Source organism: Pteronotus mesoamericanus, unplaced genomic scaffold (assembly GCF_021234165.1).
Source record: "Pteronotus mesoamericanus isolate MK-2021 breed Mesoamerican mustached bat unplaced genomic scaffold, CSHL_Meso_final contig_74, whole genome shotgun sequence".
Classification (NCBI taxonomy): Eukaryota; Metazoa; Chordata; class Mammalia; order Chiroptera; family Mormoopidae; genus Pteronotus; species Pteronotus mesoamericanus.
Genome location: NW_026555247.1, coordinates 34,620,845 through 34,638,836, shown reverse-complemented (window position 1 = coordinate 34,638,836; position 17,992 = coordinate 34,620,845). Strand labels below are relative to the sequence as shown.

At 38.0% G+C, this 17,992-nt stretch overlaps 2 protein-coding genes across 2 annotated transcripts; both read left to right on the top strand.

The window, feature by feature from the left end:
- The first annotated feature begins 540 nt into the window (after nucleotides 1–540).
- LOC129078906 (NEDD8-like) lies at nucleotides 541–786 on the top strand. The gene has a single exon (XM_054583872.1). It carries the CDS (start codon nucleotides 541–543, stop codon nucleotides 784–786), a length of 246 nt encoding a protein of 81 aa, XP_054439847.1.
- A 9,247-nt stretch (nucleotides 787–10,033) lies between these two features.
- On the top strand, nucleotides 10,034–11,011 carry MC4R (melanocortin 4 receptor). Its single transcript, XM_054583871.1, has one exon. The coding sequence runs from the start codon at nucleotides 10,034–10,036 to the stop codon at nucleotides 11,009–11,011; it is 978 nt and encodes a 325-aa protein (XP_054439846.1).
- Nucleotides 11,012–17,992: the final 6,981 nt, after the last annotated feature.

The following is a 17,992-nucleotide window of genomic DNA, read 5'->3' as shown; positions in this document are numbered from 1 at the left end:
ATTTTTAATAAATGTTACATTTTATCATGCAGCAATAATGCAGCTATGATAATGGTGTTGGGCCCCGTTGTGGTGAATTAAAAGCACCGATATCATTACTTTCAAGGTATTAAAATGACATTTGTGAAACTGTGTCAAAATGGTTTTTCTGTGAGAATCTGTCAATGATCATATCAACAGGGTGTTACCTTGCTACGTTTCAAACCTGATCCAGGATCACTGGTTATATTCTAAATTATTAGATCCTAAATAGAGGCAAAGTCAATAATATGAAGAATAATGTATCAAACGAGGATTTTGAGGGTATTAAGCTACTTAGACTCCTGAGAAACTGTGATTTTGTCCTTCCAATTATAGACAACTAAAAAGGTTTATGGGATGTGGGAGGGATGGAAGACTAGGACTATTAAACTACAATAGAAAGATGGAGGACCCGGAAGAAGAAGTGATTCCCAGAGGCGGAGTGCAGGGGAGCAGCAGCGGCGATCGCAGCAGTGGAGGCGGCAATTTATGTGTGTGCAGCCCCCATCTAAGAAGAAGATGCTAATGAAAGTGAAGACGCTGCCCGGAAAGGAGATTGAGGTTGACATTGAACCCACAGACAAGGTGGAGCGAACCAAGGAACGTGCGGAAGAGAAAGAGGGAATCCCTCCACAGCAGCAGCGGCTCCTCTACGGTGGTAAACAGATGAATGATGAGAAGACAGCAGCTGATTATAAAATCCTAGGTGGTTCAGTCCTCCATCTGGCGTTGGCTCTAAGGGGAGGAGGTGGTCTCAGACAGTGATGGACCCTCTCTCCACTTTCCCTCTTTACCCTGTTCCTCGTAAGGAGGCATCTTATATCCTATCTCTCTCTGGAACACCAGCGGGACTGCCCCCTCTCCTGGATGCCCAGTCTTGTGTGTCTACTGGTAGGAGACTGTGAAGACCCCAGGATGCAGTGTTTCTGGCCCAAAGGGCCCTTGCGGGCTATTGGGTTTCAGTTTGCAGACCTATGTGCTTCCTTCTCTTATGCCTATGTCCCTGGTTTGCAATAAAATAAAATATAAAAGACTCCTGGCAGAAAAAAAAGAAAAAGAAAAAGAAAGATGGCTTAGGAGTACCCATGCGTCTTTTATTGCTGTTGATAAATCCTTCAGTGATCTACATTCAGTGAGTGTGCAGAGGTTAAACTATCAATGACTAAATAAACATTCAACTTATTCTTGATTTTGAAAGAAGCATACACTTGTTTAATATTATAATTTTTGGTATGCAAACTTCTCCGAGATGAAAGCTATGAATAACCACAAAACCCAGTTACAGAGTAACATGTTGCCAAAGTTCCAAACCTTTAAAGGTCAGTGAGAATCATATCCTAGAGGAATGATTTTAAATCTTTTTCATATCATGGCACACATTGTTGTATGTGCTGTTGTCATTTTTTTATTTGACAATCTAAGGGAGAAGAGGTCAGTGCTCTTCCTAGTCAGGTATTGCATGTTTTATAAATTCTTGCGGCACACTGGTTGAAAATCATTCTCCTAGAGGAGCAGAATTCACATTGAATGTCATTATTTATCAGAGAAATGACTGTAGCCAAAGGATATTATTTAATTGTTAGAGACTTAAAATCTATTATTAATGTTGTTACATGGATTTGAGTTTAGTGTTAGGATCATCTTGGTTATATTCTATCCACTCATCTAACTAGACAGAAAATAGAGCAATGCAACTGCTTTGGAAGATTGTGGGTTGATGACATTTGAAAAATCTAAAATAAAAGTTAGGATGCCTTTTGTTTAAAACCAAAGGTGCTAATGGTAAGGCAACAATGAAAACAGTGTAATTTCCTCACATACAGTTATGATAAAAAAAATTTGTTGTCTCTTAAGTAAAGTGTCCAAATGCCCAAAGCATGTCAAAACCTATAATGTTGAAATCTAAAACAGTGCAGTGAAATTCTTTTGTAAAATAACTCCATACATTGACTTGCTCAGAAACAATTACTTAGTCTTTTCCTCAATTCATTAGCTAATAATCATATGAACATGCAAAAATTATGGTTCATATAATGACAAAAACTCAAGGTGTCAAGGCAGTGAATGCAATGCATAGACAATATGAGATGGATATGTCAGACTCATTGGCATGTAAGAATGAAAAAGTCGGTAGAAAACAGTTATTCAACATTATCCTTGAGTTTGCAGGCTGGGAGGCAACTTTGAAGTCTAATTCAAAGAAGTATATGTGATGCAACATACTCTAAGCATATTGTTATGTGTGAATCTCAGGAAATTTGGAGCATAAATCACCATGATACTGGCCTATTGTACACTGGCCTGGGAAATGTCTTGGTTGCCTGTAGGTTTCCAAAATAAGTTGCAACAATTTGTTCACAGATTGGGACATCCTTGACCCAATCATTCTGGAAGCCATAAGACTATGTGATCCCCTTCTTTTATTACCTGCATACAAGCTCTCTTGATTTATATGTCTGTGGGTTTAAATCATGCCTCTGTTGGCTCCCAATCTATAGCCCAGACTTCACCTTTAAACAGACATATAATTAACTAGCTTATGGACCTCTCTACCTTTGGGGATGATCCATAAACATATCAAACTTATCACATACAAAACTGAATTAATAATCTTTTCTCAAATTTTGGCTCTTACTCCTGCAGGGAGATGGCACCTTCAACCATCCAGCCTTCACATATAGAAACCTAGATTCAACCCAAATCATTCCTGTCCCCTCTCTTCACATCCAAGAAATCCTTATATTGCAAATTTTATCATATTAATATTTGTATAAAGTGTCCTCTTATCTTCAATCCCATTATCAATGTCCTAGTTCTCTTCACTTACCTAGCATCCAACAACTTCACCTTAAATTACATCTTTATAGAATAAAGTTAAACATCTTCAGACAGATGATTTCTATAATCTGATTGCTGCTAATCTACCTCCCATCTTTCCTTATAATAATACTTGCTGACTTTTAAGTTTCACTAACCTTTATACGGTTTATGTCCCTTACATTCCATGCTGTTACTTATTTTTATACCATTGCTAAAGTTGTCCACTGGACGTGAAATTCTCTTCTTTTTTTCACATGAAATATTTCTGCTTAAAGGATAAGATATGCTGTGGGCATTGTTTCCTTGAGGGAGTCTTCTGTGATCCCACCTGGACTGGGTTATATATCCATACACAGTACTCTGTATTTTTTAAAGATTTTATTTATTTATTTTTAGAGAGAGGAGAAGGGAAGGGGAAAGAGAGGGAGAGAAACATTGATGTGAGAAACATCAATTGGTTGCTTCTCTGATGTGCCACCAACGGAGGACTGAACCCGCAACCCTCGCATGTGCCCTAACTGGGCATTGAACCAGCGACCCTTAGCTTTGCAGGATGATGTGCAACCCACTGAGCCACACCAGTCAGGGCCAACATAGTACTTTCTTAATAACCTGGTGTAAGCTTCTTCCCCTGCATTTCCACATTATTTCATTGGAGTCTATTTGTTTTCTTTCTCACTTATAGAATAGGACCTTGAAAGAAGGAGCTATAACTTCTTTACTTAAGCCCCTTCTGAAACTATTAATTCAATGCCTTACCTTCCACAGGCACTAAGTAGGTAGTGAGTGAGGAAGAAATGAATTAATTAATGGATGGATTAAAGAGAGATTGATAGTTGCAATGGATGATATAGTTTTTCTTTTTATTCCCCCCCGTAAAAGACTCAATTTTTCTCTAAATTCTATGGCTCTTTGCCCAAATTCACATATTTGGGCCTGCCTAGACTTAAATCAATCACCAGGAGATTCAGTATTATGTCTTAACTTTCATCCTGATGAAAATTATTAGAATAATTAGTAACTTAAATATGTTCTAATAAATTGGGCTGAATGATCATCTGATTTTAGTCTCATTTTTTCTAAAAACATAGAATGTCATGATTTAATAAATGAAGATAATATTGACCAAAAAACTTCTTATCTATTTTTAGAAGCAAATAACCTTTTAACTATATTTAGCTTTTAATTTTAATTTTTTGTTTTAGTTCTCTTTGAAGATGAAAAACATTAATTGAAAAAAATTAACAAATATTTTTATTCAAAATTCACCAAAATAAGTGTAAGGTAAGCCAAAATAATTAATCTTTCAAAAGATTTGTTGTATTTTGCAGCATTTCTCTTTCCAATGTAGTTTGAAACTATTAAACTTTTGGGGACACTGTGTGCCTGGATGTTCTTTGAAGATGTACAATCATTATTACTTTTTCAATAATCGAGTCAGTCTCAGAGATATACACATATTAAATGGAAAAATGTCCCAGAACAGGGTGGAGGTTATTAAATATGTTTTTAAGGTGGCTGTCCTGGGCGTGAGTGGGAGGCAAATCCACTCTGTGTCTGAAATATTTCAAGCAGGTTTACAACATATTCTCTCAGAATCCAATGCTGCCCATGTCTTGGACCCTACGCTTTCTTTCCAGATAATTATTAGCTATATTTTCTCTCTTTCAAAACAAATAACACACCAACAAGACACCCTGAGTCTGCAGAGAAAACAGTTTACCTATAAGAACCTTTTCGTTATGTACATTTTCAGCTCAAGAACATATTCTCTTAACAATTTAACAGATAGTTGGAAAGAATTATAAAAGGTACTAACCTAAAAAAACTATCGCAAGGTATATTGCTTCCTGAGATTAAAGAAGATATAGAATACCTTCCATCTTTAAATCCCCATTTTGGTTAAGATCTGTTTCTGACATGACGGCTCTTCTGAGGTAAACTGCTCCTCGCAGCCTGGCATCTCCTCTGAGTCGGCACTGAAGAGGCTCGCGTGACCTGCTGCCGCGCTGCAGTCCGTTCTGCTGAGCAGAATCCAGGGTGTAAAAGGTGGAGGGGATTGAGGAGGCATATAGGCAATTTTTTAATCATGTAAAACCAAACTCCCTAAGAAAGAGAAACAACAGAGAGGAAGAGGTAAATGACCTAATGACTTGGACAATAACTGACTGAGATTTGACTTTCCTGGGTTTCCTGCACTCTGTGGTCATTACTACTGCAAAATGGACTCCAGAGGGAGGCCACTTATCATTTAAAACTGTGGCCCAAAGGGAAGCAGAGCTCCTTTTCCTTGGCTCTTTGACATGTAAGTAAGGATTTTGTAGTCAAAATAATTTATTCTATGCGAACGTTTCCAAAACTGTATACTCCAAATCATGGGACATTTAGTTCTCTTAGTGTGATGTGTACGTTCTGAAAACCAGTGTGCCGTGCAAATGTCCTGCAATACAACCCATGGAGCTTATGGGAAAAACTGGGGTTAGACACACAGCATGTATAAACTTCATCAGTGACATGTTCAAAAATAGATGGGAACCTAACAAAAACTGTAGAACAATTTTATACATATTTAATAGTTAAAAATACATAAACCTACAATGCATATGGCACTTTACCTAGAAAAAAGACCTGCGTGAAGTTTGCTTGAGGAGTTGCGTATCAGAGGTTACAGCCTGTGAGGCATTATGGTGTGGCAGAGGGGGATTACCTGAAACCTCAGGAGATGTTGTCACATCCAGTGTGGAGGACTGTGCTTCGTAACATGTGCAGTGAGCTGAGGCAGCTGGGAAAGGTTTGAGGCATTTTGTGGGCCCTCAAGCGTCTCAGGTGAGCTGGGCACAGTTTCCCATCTTGTTTCTCCTGTAAAAAATTGTACAAAAACAAACATAATGTTTGTGTCACACTTAAAATACTCCCTGATGCATCAGTCAGGTTTAGAACAAATTGACATTTTTCAAAATGAGCATTATCACAGAGCTGAGTTCACTAGATACTTGAAAAATAAAAGTGGGAGGAGATAGGTCCTATGTTCAAATAAGTTTAGGAAATAAGTTGATTTTTTTCTAGTAAAAAATTTCAGAAATTTTATATGCTAAGGTAAACTCAAACTTCAAGAAGGCAGTAAGTTTGCAGTATTTTTCGAAACTACTTGATCTTGGAATCTCTTCTTTAATCTGTGGTACAAATAATATTAACATCTTCTAAAAATAATATTCCCTGTAGCACAGTTTGATAAATACTTCTTTTCAGTAATATTTCATATTTACTGTTATAAAGTATAAAACAGGGATTTTACTCATAAGGGAAATATATTATAATCTAACTCAATTTTTTGTGTATTAAAAAGTCTGCAATAAATTTTTTAAAATACCATTAGCATGCCTAACATTGCTGGGTGTATTTCTTTTGGCTCATAGAGAATTGAACTATGACAGAGGATTAAAATTCCTCCCCAGAGGTAACAAAAATGTCACCTTTTCAGCATAAGTAACCATATAGTCAATACATTATAAATCTACACCAAATGCTTATATTTGAAATTTTAAATGCGTATGGTTTACTGGGGTTTCAGTATGATCATGTTTATAAATAAAAAATCCTCTTCGTGAAAAGCTAAAAGAAGGGAGTTTTGTTTTAAATTGCTAATTTTACCTATTAATACCTTTTACAAAAGAAGGATGATTTTCATTTATAAATATAAAGAAGAGCATTCCAAGCAAAAATCACAATACGCGCGGAAAAAAAACCTCTAGTGCGCATGCGCACAGCTGGGTTACGAGTTTGACTGCAGTGAAGGGGAAGAGCCGGAGGCGAATTTGGCAAAAAAGAACAGGAGGAGTCAGGCACACTGGTAGAATCAAAGGCACTTTACAAGAGATTGCATGTAGGGATTTTGGACAAAGACAGAAAAATCAAAGATCCTCTGAATTTTCAGCTTAATCAAATGGAAGAATTATGCCACCCAGAGAAGTGAGAGCACAAAGGCAAGAGTTGATTCAGGACGATTATACAGTATTAACTCTCCGACACCCAAACAATTCGGTAGATTTTTTTTTTCCCTGCTGCTTCTTTATTAGGTAATTCACTGCTCACACAAGTCCAAAAGAGGAGAAAACAAGGATTTTCATGGGTTTTCTGCTTGCAAATAGCTCCATTAAGAAGTTTAAAAGTCAAGTTAATTAATGCTGCCTGCTGTTAAAGGTAAACTCCAGTATTTCAGCAGCTTAACACAGTCGTATTAGTTGCTTGCTCATATCACAGATCAATTAGTTGGTGGGCTCGGGTGTGGAGGGTGTTGGAGGTGGGGGTTCTGTTCTGTGCGGTTATCAGAGACCCAGGCTTCTTTCATGGTTTGGTTATGTGTCATCTGTAACATGAGACATCCTACAGTCAGGGACTAGTAGATAGGAGGACAATCAGGAGGGAGATAGCAGAATGTCCATCATTCTGACTCATTAGCTACAATTCAGTCATAATACCCACCCCCCCCCCACCAATTCTAGGAATGAATGGAAATGTTAATTTAGCTGAATGCTCAGGAATAATTTTTCACATTGTCTCTGTCACAAAGGGGAAGAAAAGCCCTTATCTAAATAACAGAGGATGTAAATTTTTTAAAGTTATTTTTAAATTTTTTATTGTTAATATACATTTGTCTCCATTTTCCTGCCACCACTTCCCCCTGCCCCACCCACTCCCCTGAAGTAATTCTCTTTTATAGTCCCTGTTACCAGTAGCCACAAACTCTACAGAGCAAAAACAAAAACAGTCATAGCAAGAGAAAAAGAGAAAGATGCTGTGTACAATTTCATAACCTGCAGTTTAATTAATTTGAAAAGTAACTTTGACACAAACTTAGCTTAAACCAAACATAGAAACTCTGATAAATAACTAGCCTGTACTTGTCTTGGCTTGACTAAAGCTGCCAAGGTGTGTGTGGATTTAATTCAAAACTTTCAATAATGGAGATAGAATGGCTGCCTGAAAAAAATTCCAATTTCTCTACATCCTCTCCAATACTTTCTCTCTCTCTCTCTCTCTCGCTCTCTCTCGCTCTCTCTCGCTCTCTCTTTCTCTCTCTTTGATAATGGCCATTCTAACAAGTGTAAGGTGATATCCCATTGTGGTTTTGATCTGCATTTCCCTGATGATTAGTGATGTTGAGCACTTTTTCATACACGTGGTGGCCGTTTGGATACCTTCTTTGGAGAAGTGTCTATTCAAGTCCTTTGGCCCTTTCATTCATTCATTCATTTTTATCCTCACCCAAGGGCATGCTTATTGATCTTAAAGGGAGGGGAAGGGAGGGAGAGAGCAGGAGGAAAGAAACATCCATATCACAGAAAAATATCAGTCACTTGCCTCCTGTACATGCCCCAACATGGGGACTGAACTCACCATCTAAGCATGTGTCCTGACCAGGAATCAACCCTGAAAACTTTCAGTGCATGGAACGACACTCCATTCAACAAAGCCGCACCGGCCAGTGTCTTTGCTCATTTTTAAATAGGGTTATTTGGGTTTTTGCAATTAAGTTGTAAGAGATTCTCACATATTCTGGATATCAACCCCTTATGAGATAGATGGTTTGCAAATAGTTTCTCCCATTCTATAGTTGCCTTCTTACTCTGTTGATTGTTTCCCTTGCAGTGAAGAAGCTTTTAGGTTGCTGTAATCCTACTTGTTTATTGTTTGCTTTTGTTGCCTGTGACTTTAGTGTCAAATCTAAGTCATTGCCAAAATCATTGTGATGGCATTGTTGCCCAATGGGTGTAAAGTTTTGGTCATGAAAAATGAGTAAGTCCGAGGGATCCACTGTGCAACATAGTGCCTCCAGTTAATACAGGACTGTTCACTTCAAACTATGTTAGGGAGACAGATCTCATGTTAAGTTTATTACCACAAAACAAAAGAAGAAGAATACCAGGAAATTTTTGGAGGTTATGAATATGATTGATACCTTGATTATGATAATGCTATGGTGACCGTATCATGTCCAAACTCATTAAAATGTATACATTAAATGTGTGCAATTTTTGTATATCAATTATACCTCAGTAAAGCTTTAAGTGCTGAGTGCTGCCCAGTTATGTAAACTCTGAGTTTAGAGTAAGTATAGTTTATGTTAATGCTATGTGTTTTTTAATTATTGTGAATGAAAATAAAACTTTTCCAGCTCTGATATAAGAAATTCTATGATGGAAAAATATCAAGTATTAGTGTATAAGAAATAAACCCCTTCTTGAACCTTTGTTAAATTGCAGCTACCTACAGAGTTCTTCCATTCATAGCTTATCTTCCTGTTATTATCAAATATTTACTCTGTGTTTCCGGCATTTTAAACTGAAGCATTCCTGCCTGGCCTCTTAATTCAAAGAAATTTAGAGAGAAAATAAATTCAATACCCTGGCCAAAAAGCAGCGAGCATATCTATTTCAGGAACACACACATACGCACATAGCGTGCACACATCTTCCTTTTAAGCAGGAATAGACCTAGGTGCCCCTAGATGGCTTGTTATGAAATCAAAGAATGTCCTCTAGGAGCCAAGTTGTTGTCCTGGAAAACTTGCAAAGGGAAAGTCATGCTCTCTCATCCTGCTGGCTTACCGACTGTACAGCCTCTGCATCTGACTCGGTGTTGCCCTGCAGTTTGTGTCTCTGAACATCGTCAGTGTCTCAGGCTTCTGCAGAGCTTGGATTGGTCAGACAGAAGCAGGGGAGGAGCCTCTCTGAACAATTTTTTCCCTCCACACACCATAAAATCAGCAGCAGCTACTAACACTCCAAGCACTGCTTCTGGCGGGAGCCTCTGAGAAGCAGCTGATGTGAGCATGTGCACGCAGATCCGTCTCCCAATGGCACGGCAGCTCCCAGGAAAATTCTTTTGAAAAGACCTGAATGCCTAAGACGAGAGTTAAAGTGCAAGTGAGAACAAAAACGGCAAACAGCAGACTCTTTTGACCGAAAAGAAGCATTTTGAAGCCAAAGATTTTAAAGTAATACTGATCAGAGCAGAACCTGAAAGAGACTAAAACTTGCATTTCAAGCTTCGGAGCATGTGACATGTACTTACAACAGGCATGCCAGTTTTAGCCTCATAAGGGACCGAGAAAGACCTGCAGGAAATCACGGAGCTACCTGACCCAGGAGGTGAAAGCAATTCAGGAGGGACCTGGACCCACTAACACAGGATGAACTCTACCCATCGCCACGGAAGGTACACTTCTCTGCACTTCTGGAACCACAGCAGCTACAGACTGCACGGCAATGCCAGTGACTCCCTGGGGAAAGGCTACTCCGAGGGAGGGTGCTACGAGCAACTTTTCGTCTCTCCTGAGGTGTTCGTGACACTGGGTGTCATCAGCTTGTTGGAGAATGTCCTGGTGATCGTGGCCATCGCCAAGAACAAGAATCTGCACTCCCCCATGTACTTTTTCATCTGCAGCCTGGCTGTGGCTGATATGTTGGTGAGCGTTTCGAATGGATCGGAAACAATTGTCATCACCCTGCTGAACAGTACAGACACAGACGCCCAGAGTTTCACCGTGAACATTGACAATGTCATTGACTCCGTGATCTGTAGCTCCTTGCTTGCGTCCATTTGCAGCTTGCTGTCCATCGCAGTAGACAGGTATTTCACTATCTTTTATGCTCTCCAGTACCATAACATCATGACGGTGAAGCGGGTTGGGATCATCCTCAGTTGTATCTGGGCAGCTTGCACCGTGTCGGGAGTGCTGTTCATCATTTACTCGGACAGCAGTGTGGTCATCATTTGCCTCATCAGCATGTTCTTCACCATGCTGGCTCTCATGGCCTCCCTCTATGTCCACATGTTCCTCATGGCCAGGCTTCACATTAAGAGGATCGCTGTCCTCCCGGGCACGGGCACCATCCGCCAAGGTGCCAACATGAAGGGGGCCATTACCTTGACCATACTGATCGGGGTCTTTGTTGTCTGCTGGGCCCCATTCTTCCTCCACTTGATATTCTACATCTCTTGTCCCCAGAATCCATACTGTGTGTGCTTCATGTCTCACTTTAACTTGTATCTCATCCTGATCATGTGTAATTCCATCATTGACCCTCTGATCTATGCGCTCCGGAGTCAGGAGCTGAGGAAAACCTTCAAGGAGATCATCTGTTGCTATCCTCTCGGCTCTGTGTGACTTGTCCAGCAAATACTGAATGGGGACAGAGGAGACACTAGAAACATGCCTAAGAGACTTTTCCACTCTTAGAGAACCTGAACAGGGCACTGCAGCAACAGCTCTTTCTTCTGTGGAGGGCATAGGTTGAGAACGTCTATTGTATAAATTCTAGTTTATGATTTCTGATATGAAAAAAAAATGCCCAGTCTCTGTATATTTTTAATGTCATGCTGCTGTTGGGTTGTGCAGTGTTTACATGAAAATACCTTTGGCTGTTGAATGTTAATCTATATTATAAATTGGAAATACCGGATTTACAGAGAAGAGAAAAAGTTCTTATTTAAAAAGTTTAACAATGTCTCTTTCTTGTAACTCATAAGGATTTGACACTTTGCTTGTTTTAGTAACATGGAAATCACAGCCTTGCTGAATATTCTAATGAATGGCTTCTTATATTACACTGTACAATATTGTAAAGTAGAGATTTGATTCTCACATTTAAGGGAGAAAATATTAAAGAATAAATGCTTAATCATTTTTAAAAATCAGCTGAAGGTTCAAGTAATTTAGTAAAACATGTTCATTCTCCCTGTGCACAAGTAGAAATAATGTTCCTATTGACCAAAAAAAAAAAAAAAAAAGCTACTGAAAAAAAGTGAAATTGTGAGTCAGAAACTCTGTGTTTCTTAAAGACAGAGAGATGAATTTTTCCCATGCAAACTGTTCGATATTCTACTCAGGCAGTTCAGTTTGGGGTAGGGGGTCAGGGAAGAAAGTAGCTCTAAGGATCACAGTCTTCTGGAAAACCTCAGTTAACACATCAAGCTAAACTTTCTGATACCAACCTCTTTCCAACCATCGTAATCAAAACTGGGAATAAGGTCTTTCTGTCCCTTTAACCAGGAACCCAGCGTCTGCTGAAATGACCAGGAAAGGAGGCAATGTCCTGAGATCTGGCTCCTGATCTCAAAAGAACATGATTAGCATTGAGTTTTTTCACTTTTCAATGGAAGTGACTTGCTCTTTACTCATTGCTTATTATTTTTTTGAACTGGAGTCTAATTGCTCACTATCAAGGATTTTAACTTTATATATAAAATCTATAGCACAAATATTTTCAGGCAGCATTTGTGACTCTCTAAATTCTAAAGTAAGGGAACCCCTGATGCAGACACATTGGAGCAGGAAGTAAGGCACTTACTCATCCCCGGTGGACAGCATGACATCAATTAACCTTCTACAGCCTCACTGTGGAGAGTAAACACTTGTTTTGCTCAAAAATGATCCCACCAGTTTGGCTACTGAGCAACATGACCTGTACTTTCCAATTTGTGTGTACTTTAAAATAGAGAGAAAATGTATTAGGCTGGGGATTACCAGTAAACTATGCTTTGGTTTAATTCATAGTCTCTCCAAATGCTCACAGGCAGAGATAACATGCCAAGATACTTCTTACTTCAAATCGAAATGGTTTACACATTGACAAGTCCTGAGAAACACTTTCAGCATTCACGCGGAAATATTACATTAAGCATAATGGTGACATGCAAGTTTACCAAAGAAGGGTGGTCCTGAAGCTTGACTCACAGCACTGTCTCTATTTTAACACAAAAATAAGTGTGAGGGTTTTAACATAGACTGACATAACAGTCAAAGCCCAAAGCTGCAGCCAGATATGAACTGTGTTGCTGTCTTTGCTATTCTTCCTCTCCATTCTTTTCTTTTTTTAAAATTTTATTTGTTTTGGTTTTTTCTTTTTTTTACCTCCCCCGAGGACATTTTTTTTCCATTGCTTTTTTTAAAGGAAGGGAGAGAACATTGATGTGAGAGAGGAGCATTGATTGTTTGTTCCCCCTACGCCCCTGGACCGGGGATTGAACCACAACCTATGAATGTGTCCTGACCGGGAATCAAACCTGCAGACTTTCGGTTACAGGGACAATGCTCCAACCCACTGAGCCACACCGGCCAAGACACCCTGCGCATTCTCTAATGCAGGAATTATGAGAAATCTTAGGAACTCGAGATACGAATAACAAAGCTCAAAGTATGCCCCACCATCTGGGTGGCTGCCCTTCCAGTGTATTTATTTCTCCTTCGAGTGTTGTTGCAGACACTGCTGGGTCCATTTAGAACCAGCCCACTTCTCCCACAGGAAGGATATTAGCTCCTTTGTCTTCACATCCATACCTCCTCCTGGAGAAGTTTAGTATAAGGATGAGAGTTACTCCTGAACCTTCCTTGCCCCACCAGCTGGGTTCCGTGCATGCCCAGGACACAGTATTAGGATTCAGTTTCTTTAAGGGCTGAGACTACGTCTTACTCATTTTTCCTGTCCTCCCAATATCCTTCTATTATGTTACTACTTTCTCCAGTAAAACCAACCTTCCACCAGAGGGACCCACCATTATTACCCAAAGCCCACAGTTTGCATTAGAGTTTAATTACTAAGGTGTTGTAAAGTGTATATATGTTTGAACCAATGTATAATGACATGTATCTACCACTGGCTTTTTACACTTGGTAACATGCATTTCTTTTTAGTGATGAATAATATTGCATTCTATGGATGTAACAATTAATTTATGTATTCATCCACTGAAGAACATCTTGACTGCTTTCAAATTTTGGCAATTATGAATAAAGCTGCTCTAAACCTTTTTGTGTTGACATAAATTTTCAACTCATACCAAAGCACAGGAACTAACTTTTTAAAATTTCAGTATAAATCCTGTGATGTTTGTGTCTACCCTTTACTACTTCATTAGTTAGGATTTGAATTATGCTGGTCAGGAATCGCCAATCCAGATATGACTGTTAAACAGAATCAGATAACTTTATTAAAATTTTCACCAGAAAGTCTAATTAATAATCATAAGGTATATTAGAAATATTTTCTCATTGGTAAAATGAGTGATCTTCAAGACTTGTTAACTTAAAAAGTTGGATAGTAATCACTGCAACCTGCAAAAAAAAGGTGCAAGGCACGTGCCCACTTAGAAGCAATTCTAACATTTAGACTCTGTCCAAACTTCCAAATAGTCCCATGTGTCCCTCACCTGCTTTGAAAAAGTCTCTGTTGCCCATACTAAATATTTTCAAATTACTAAAAAAATTTATTTAAGAATTATTGATATTATGTAAGTGCTGTCTTCTGTTTTATGTTACAAGGAACACAAAAAACAGAATATTTAGTGTGATGCCAACCATTTAAAGAAAGTATCACCAATCTGCTTATCCACCTCCTACCTAGTACTTTTTATAAATTTTAAACAATCAGTAGCCATTATCCCTGGGTAATAATATTAAAGGACATGTTTACTTTCTTTAGTATGTGTTTACATTATATAGGTGTACTACAATGAATACAGTATAATTTTTAAATTTTTAAAAAGCACACATAAACATGACAACAGAAAGATGGTGATAGAAATGCAGTTGCCAAATTACTGATGATTTGTGAAGAAAGAGGGAATGGAAAAGACGTTAGTTTTAAATGAGAGCAGATCTCGAATATCATCCCATCAGACCCTCCAAGCAGCCTCAGAGACTGCCCCTCCTCCCGTGGCAGCATCAAAACCCGTGGGAGCCAGTTCCTGGCCCTTCTCCGGATTTCCTGGTACCAAATCTCAAGAACCTTCTTCTGTAGACAAGCACAGCTTTCCCAGTCAGAGAGACCTAGGGCTGAATTCTGGTTACACCACTTTCTGTCTGTCAGATTTTGTTGAAGTTAGTTTTCTCTTTGTTAAATGTGTAATAATCATACCTGTCTGATGGGAATCTTAAAAGAATAAAAAGCAATTATAATATCAAGTATGTAAAGTTCCACAAACATATTGGCACTCAAACTGGTGATTTTTAGTATCTTTAAAAATACAAAGTAAATGGACAAACCTATGTATGAATAAAGAAGACTTACTAGTTTTGCTATCTTTTTCAGACTCTCAACATTATCAATAAACATATGAAGGCCTTGGGATTAATTATATATCTTAAGTCACATTTAATAATTTTCTTGAATTTAACTTTTTTTGTAAAAGTGGATATATGTAAACATAGTAGGTACACAGACATGCCTGAATTCTAAAAAAAAAATTTATTACCAACCATGCTAATTGTTTTAAATTTTGCAGTGCCACATTAATACTGAAATAAGATATTTAGAAAGATAATGTCCCAAATATGAAGTAACCAGTTAGCTTATTTCTTCACAGATTAATTGATATTCTTTAAACTTTATGTTGTAAATTTAAATTTTAGCGCAAAAAAAAAATTACCTAAGTTGACGCCCCTGATTAAACTGTAAGCCCCTTGAAAAGAACATAAGTAATAAATTCAGTTACATCTTGATGCTCAGTTATTAGTCCATCACATATTGATCAAAGTTATGTGCACAAAAGTAGAAAGAGGATAACATTTGCACTAAGGAAATATTGGGCTCAAATCTCAGATTTATCAGCTCTAGAATTTCAGAAAAGCTACTCACCTTTCCTAAGCATCTATAGTCTAACCTTTGAAATAAAGATAAAATCCATCATCTCCTCATATGTTTAATGATAAATAGTAATTATGTGAAATTAGATAATGATATAAGGGATCTAGTAGAGTGCTTGTCACCATATAGATCTATTATTGTAATGATCAATGAAATAAAACCCAAAAGAGCTTAAACCCCAGAAGAGATTAAATGACAATACAGACTTGGATATCCTCACTTTATTATCATTGAGAGACAGGAATTCATTCCAATCTATTTTCAGTATTTCATTTAATTCTAACAAGCAAAGTAAGTAAAAATAAAGTTCTGTTTATTATTTAAGTATAAAGAAAATTTGAACATTCCAAAAAAGAAATTCAGGGGAGGTAGAGGGTGGAATTGGGTAGGAAGACACAATTTGTCTCAACGGCTTCAGTAATGTTCTAATCCTTGTGTTGAATCATGGGTTTAATATACACCTTGATGTTATGCTTCACAACTTTGAAATACATAAAATCCTTTGTAGACTGTCGATATTACGTCAACATGACATACATATATTTTATTATGTAATGTGCTTAGTAAAAGGGGAAATGCAGAACAAATGAAGGATTCTTAGCACAGTTTAGTGCTGCCATTTTGAGGGGGAGGAGAAGAAGAGCTTTTATCCATGATGGTCATGATTGAACTTGGCCCTGGGTTGTTGAAATGAATACTCATAGTTTACCATTAGTCGCTGCGTTTTCACCGCTGTGAGACACCTGGAAGCCCCAGGGATACAGAGCCAAGTAGGAAGTTCCAGCGGCCCAATCAGTGAACCATTTAATGAGGCTGGTGAATTTCACCCTTAAATTCAAACCACCACTGAGCACATCAAAGGGTGAAAATACGACATTAAATTTATTCATAACTCCATTTAAGGGAAAACATCACACTAAAATTTTATTTGCAAAAAGTTTAATTTCTGATTTAAAATGAATTTCATTTGTGATACCAAAGTTGCAAAATGGCCCATTAAAAACAATGTGTACAAATTTTATATAAACCTCACAATATCCTAGAGATTTCACTTAGAATCACACATAATATTCATATTTTTACTGAGTTCTTTCATTCAATCAGAAAGCAAGGAGCCTTTAGAGTAATTCTCTTTGTAATTACATTTAGCTAAGATGACTTGTAAATGTTGAAATTTGCACCCTAGATATAATTTTTACCTGTTAGTTATTAGCTGCTCATTATCAATATTGGGAAAAAACTCTATACAGTTTCATTTCTGCCCTGCCTATAATTTTCCCTAAGACATCACATCTCCACCTTTTCCACATCAATGTCTTATTTTCACCTAAAACTTAACGTGGTTAAAACATTAACACAAATTTGTTGAATTTTTACTCCCTTTATTTTTTCATCATTTCATCATTCTCCCTGGGACAGAAACTCAAAACTTCAGTCACTTTGTACTTACACTCCAAAGGTACACGGAACTAGTGAGATTTGAACTGAGATCCGGTGCATAAACATTGACACAAACACCTGTGCTTTTTTGTATGTGCAGTGGAGAGATATGGACAGAAAACTGACCCTTATGGATACATACCTCTTGGTGGGCAAAATAGGAAGACAAGGATATAATTGACTTACTTGGGTTTGGTGGGATTTTTAAGAAACCTACTTAAAACCCAGGCACAGAAAAGTCTAGGATATACATACAAAGTTGATAGACAAGAGCATGTATACAGATAGTGGAAAAGAGAGAAGCATGGTGATTCCTCAGCATGGGTGACAGCCTGACTTTCCTTCTTCCCATTGTCCCCTGACCTCACCTCTGTGGACATTCATCCCCATCAGTTCACTAAAGCTGCTCTTGCTACTGTAACCAAGATATGTCCATCTACTAATTCCAGTGATCAGTTTTATTTTTATTTTACTTGGACCAGCACTGACTGTAATATGGTCACTTCCTCTTGCTTGCTGCATTTGGTTCACAGGACACCAAATTCCTAGGCATTCCTCCTACTTCAAAAGTCTCTTCTCAGTCTCTCCTGCAGACTCCTCCCTCTCTTCTCCAAACACTTGACAGCTGGGGTGCTTTGTATTGTTCTGTTGTCTAGCTATACTCATTCCTCTGGTCATTTCGACCCATCTCTAAGCATTAAATACTACCGGTGTTCTGAAGGCTCCAAGATGTACATCTTTCATTTAGATCACTTCAACTATTTTCCGAACATCTAAAAAAAAGTTCTGTCTTAGTTCAGACTACTGTAACAAATTACCATTGACTGTGTGGCTTAAACCACAAATATTTATTCCTCACAATTCTGGAGGCTGGAAAGTCCAAAATCAAGGTGCCAGCCAATTTAGTTCTCGGTGAGAGCACTCTTACTGGTTGCAGATGGTTGCTTTGTAGCTGTATCATCCATGGCAGAGAGAGAGAAAAGGGTTAAAGAATGGGTCTTGAAGTCATAATCACAGAGTTTAGAGAAAAACTAGAGGGTGATATGACTGAAGTCAAGGAAGAG

Coding starts and splice junctions, on each gene's coding strand:
- LOC129078906 (XM_054583872.1), top strand. CDS start 541: ATGCTAATGAAAGTGAAGACGCTGCCCGGAAAGGAGATTGAGGTTGAC.
- MC4R (XM_054583871.1), top strand. CDS start 10,034: ATGAACTCTACCCATCGCCACGGAAGGTACACTTCTCTGCACTTCTGG.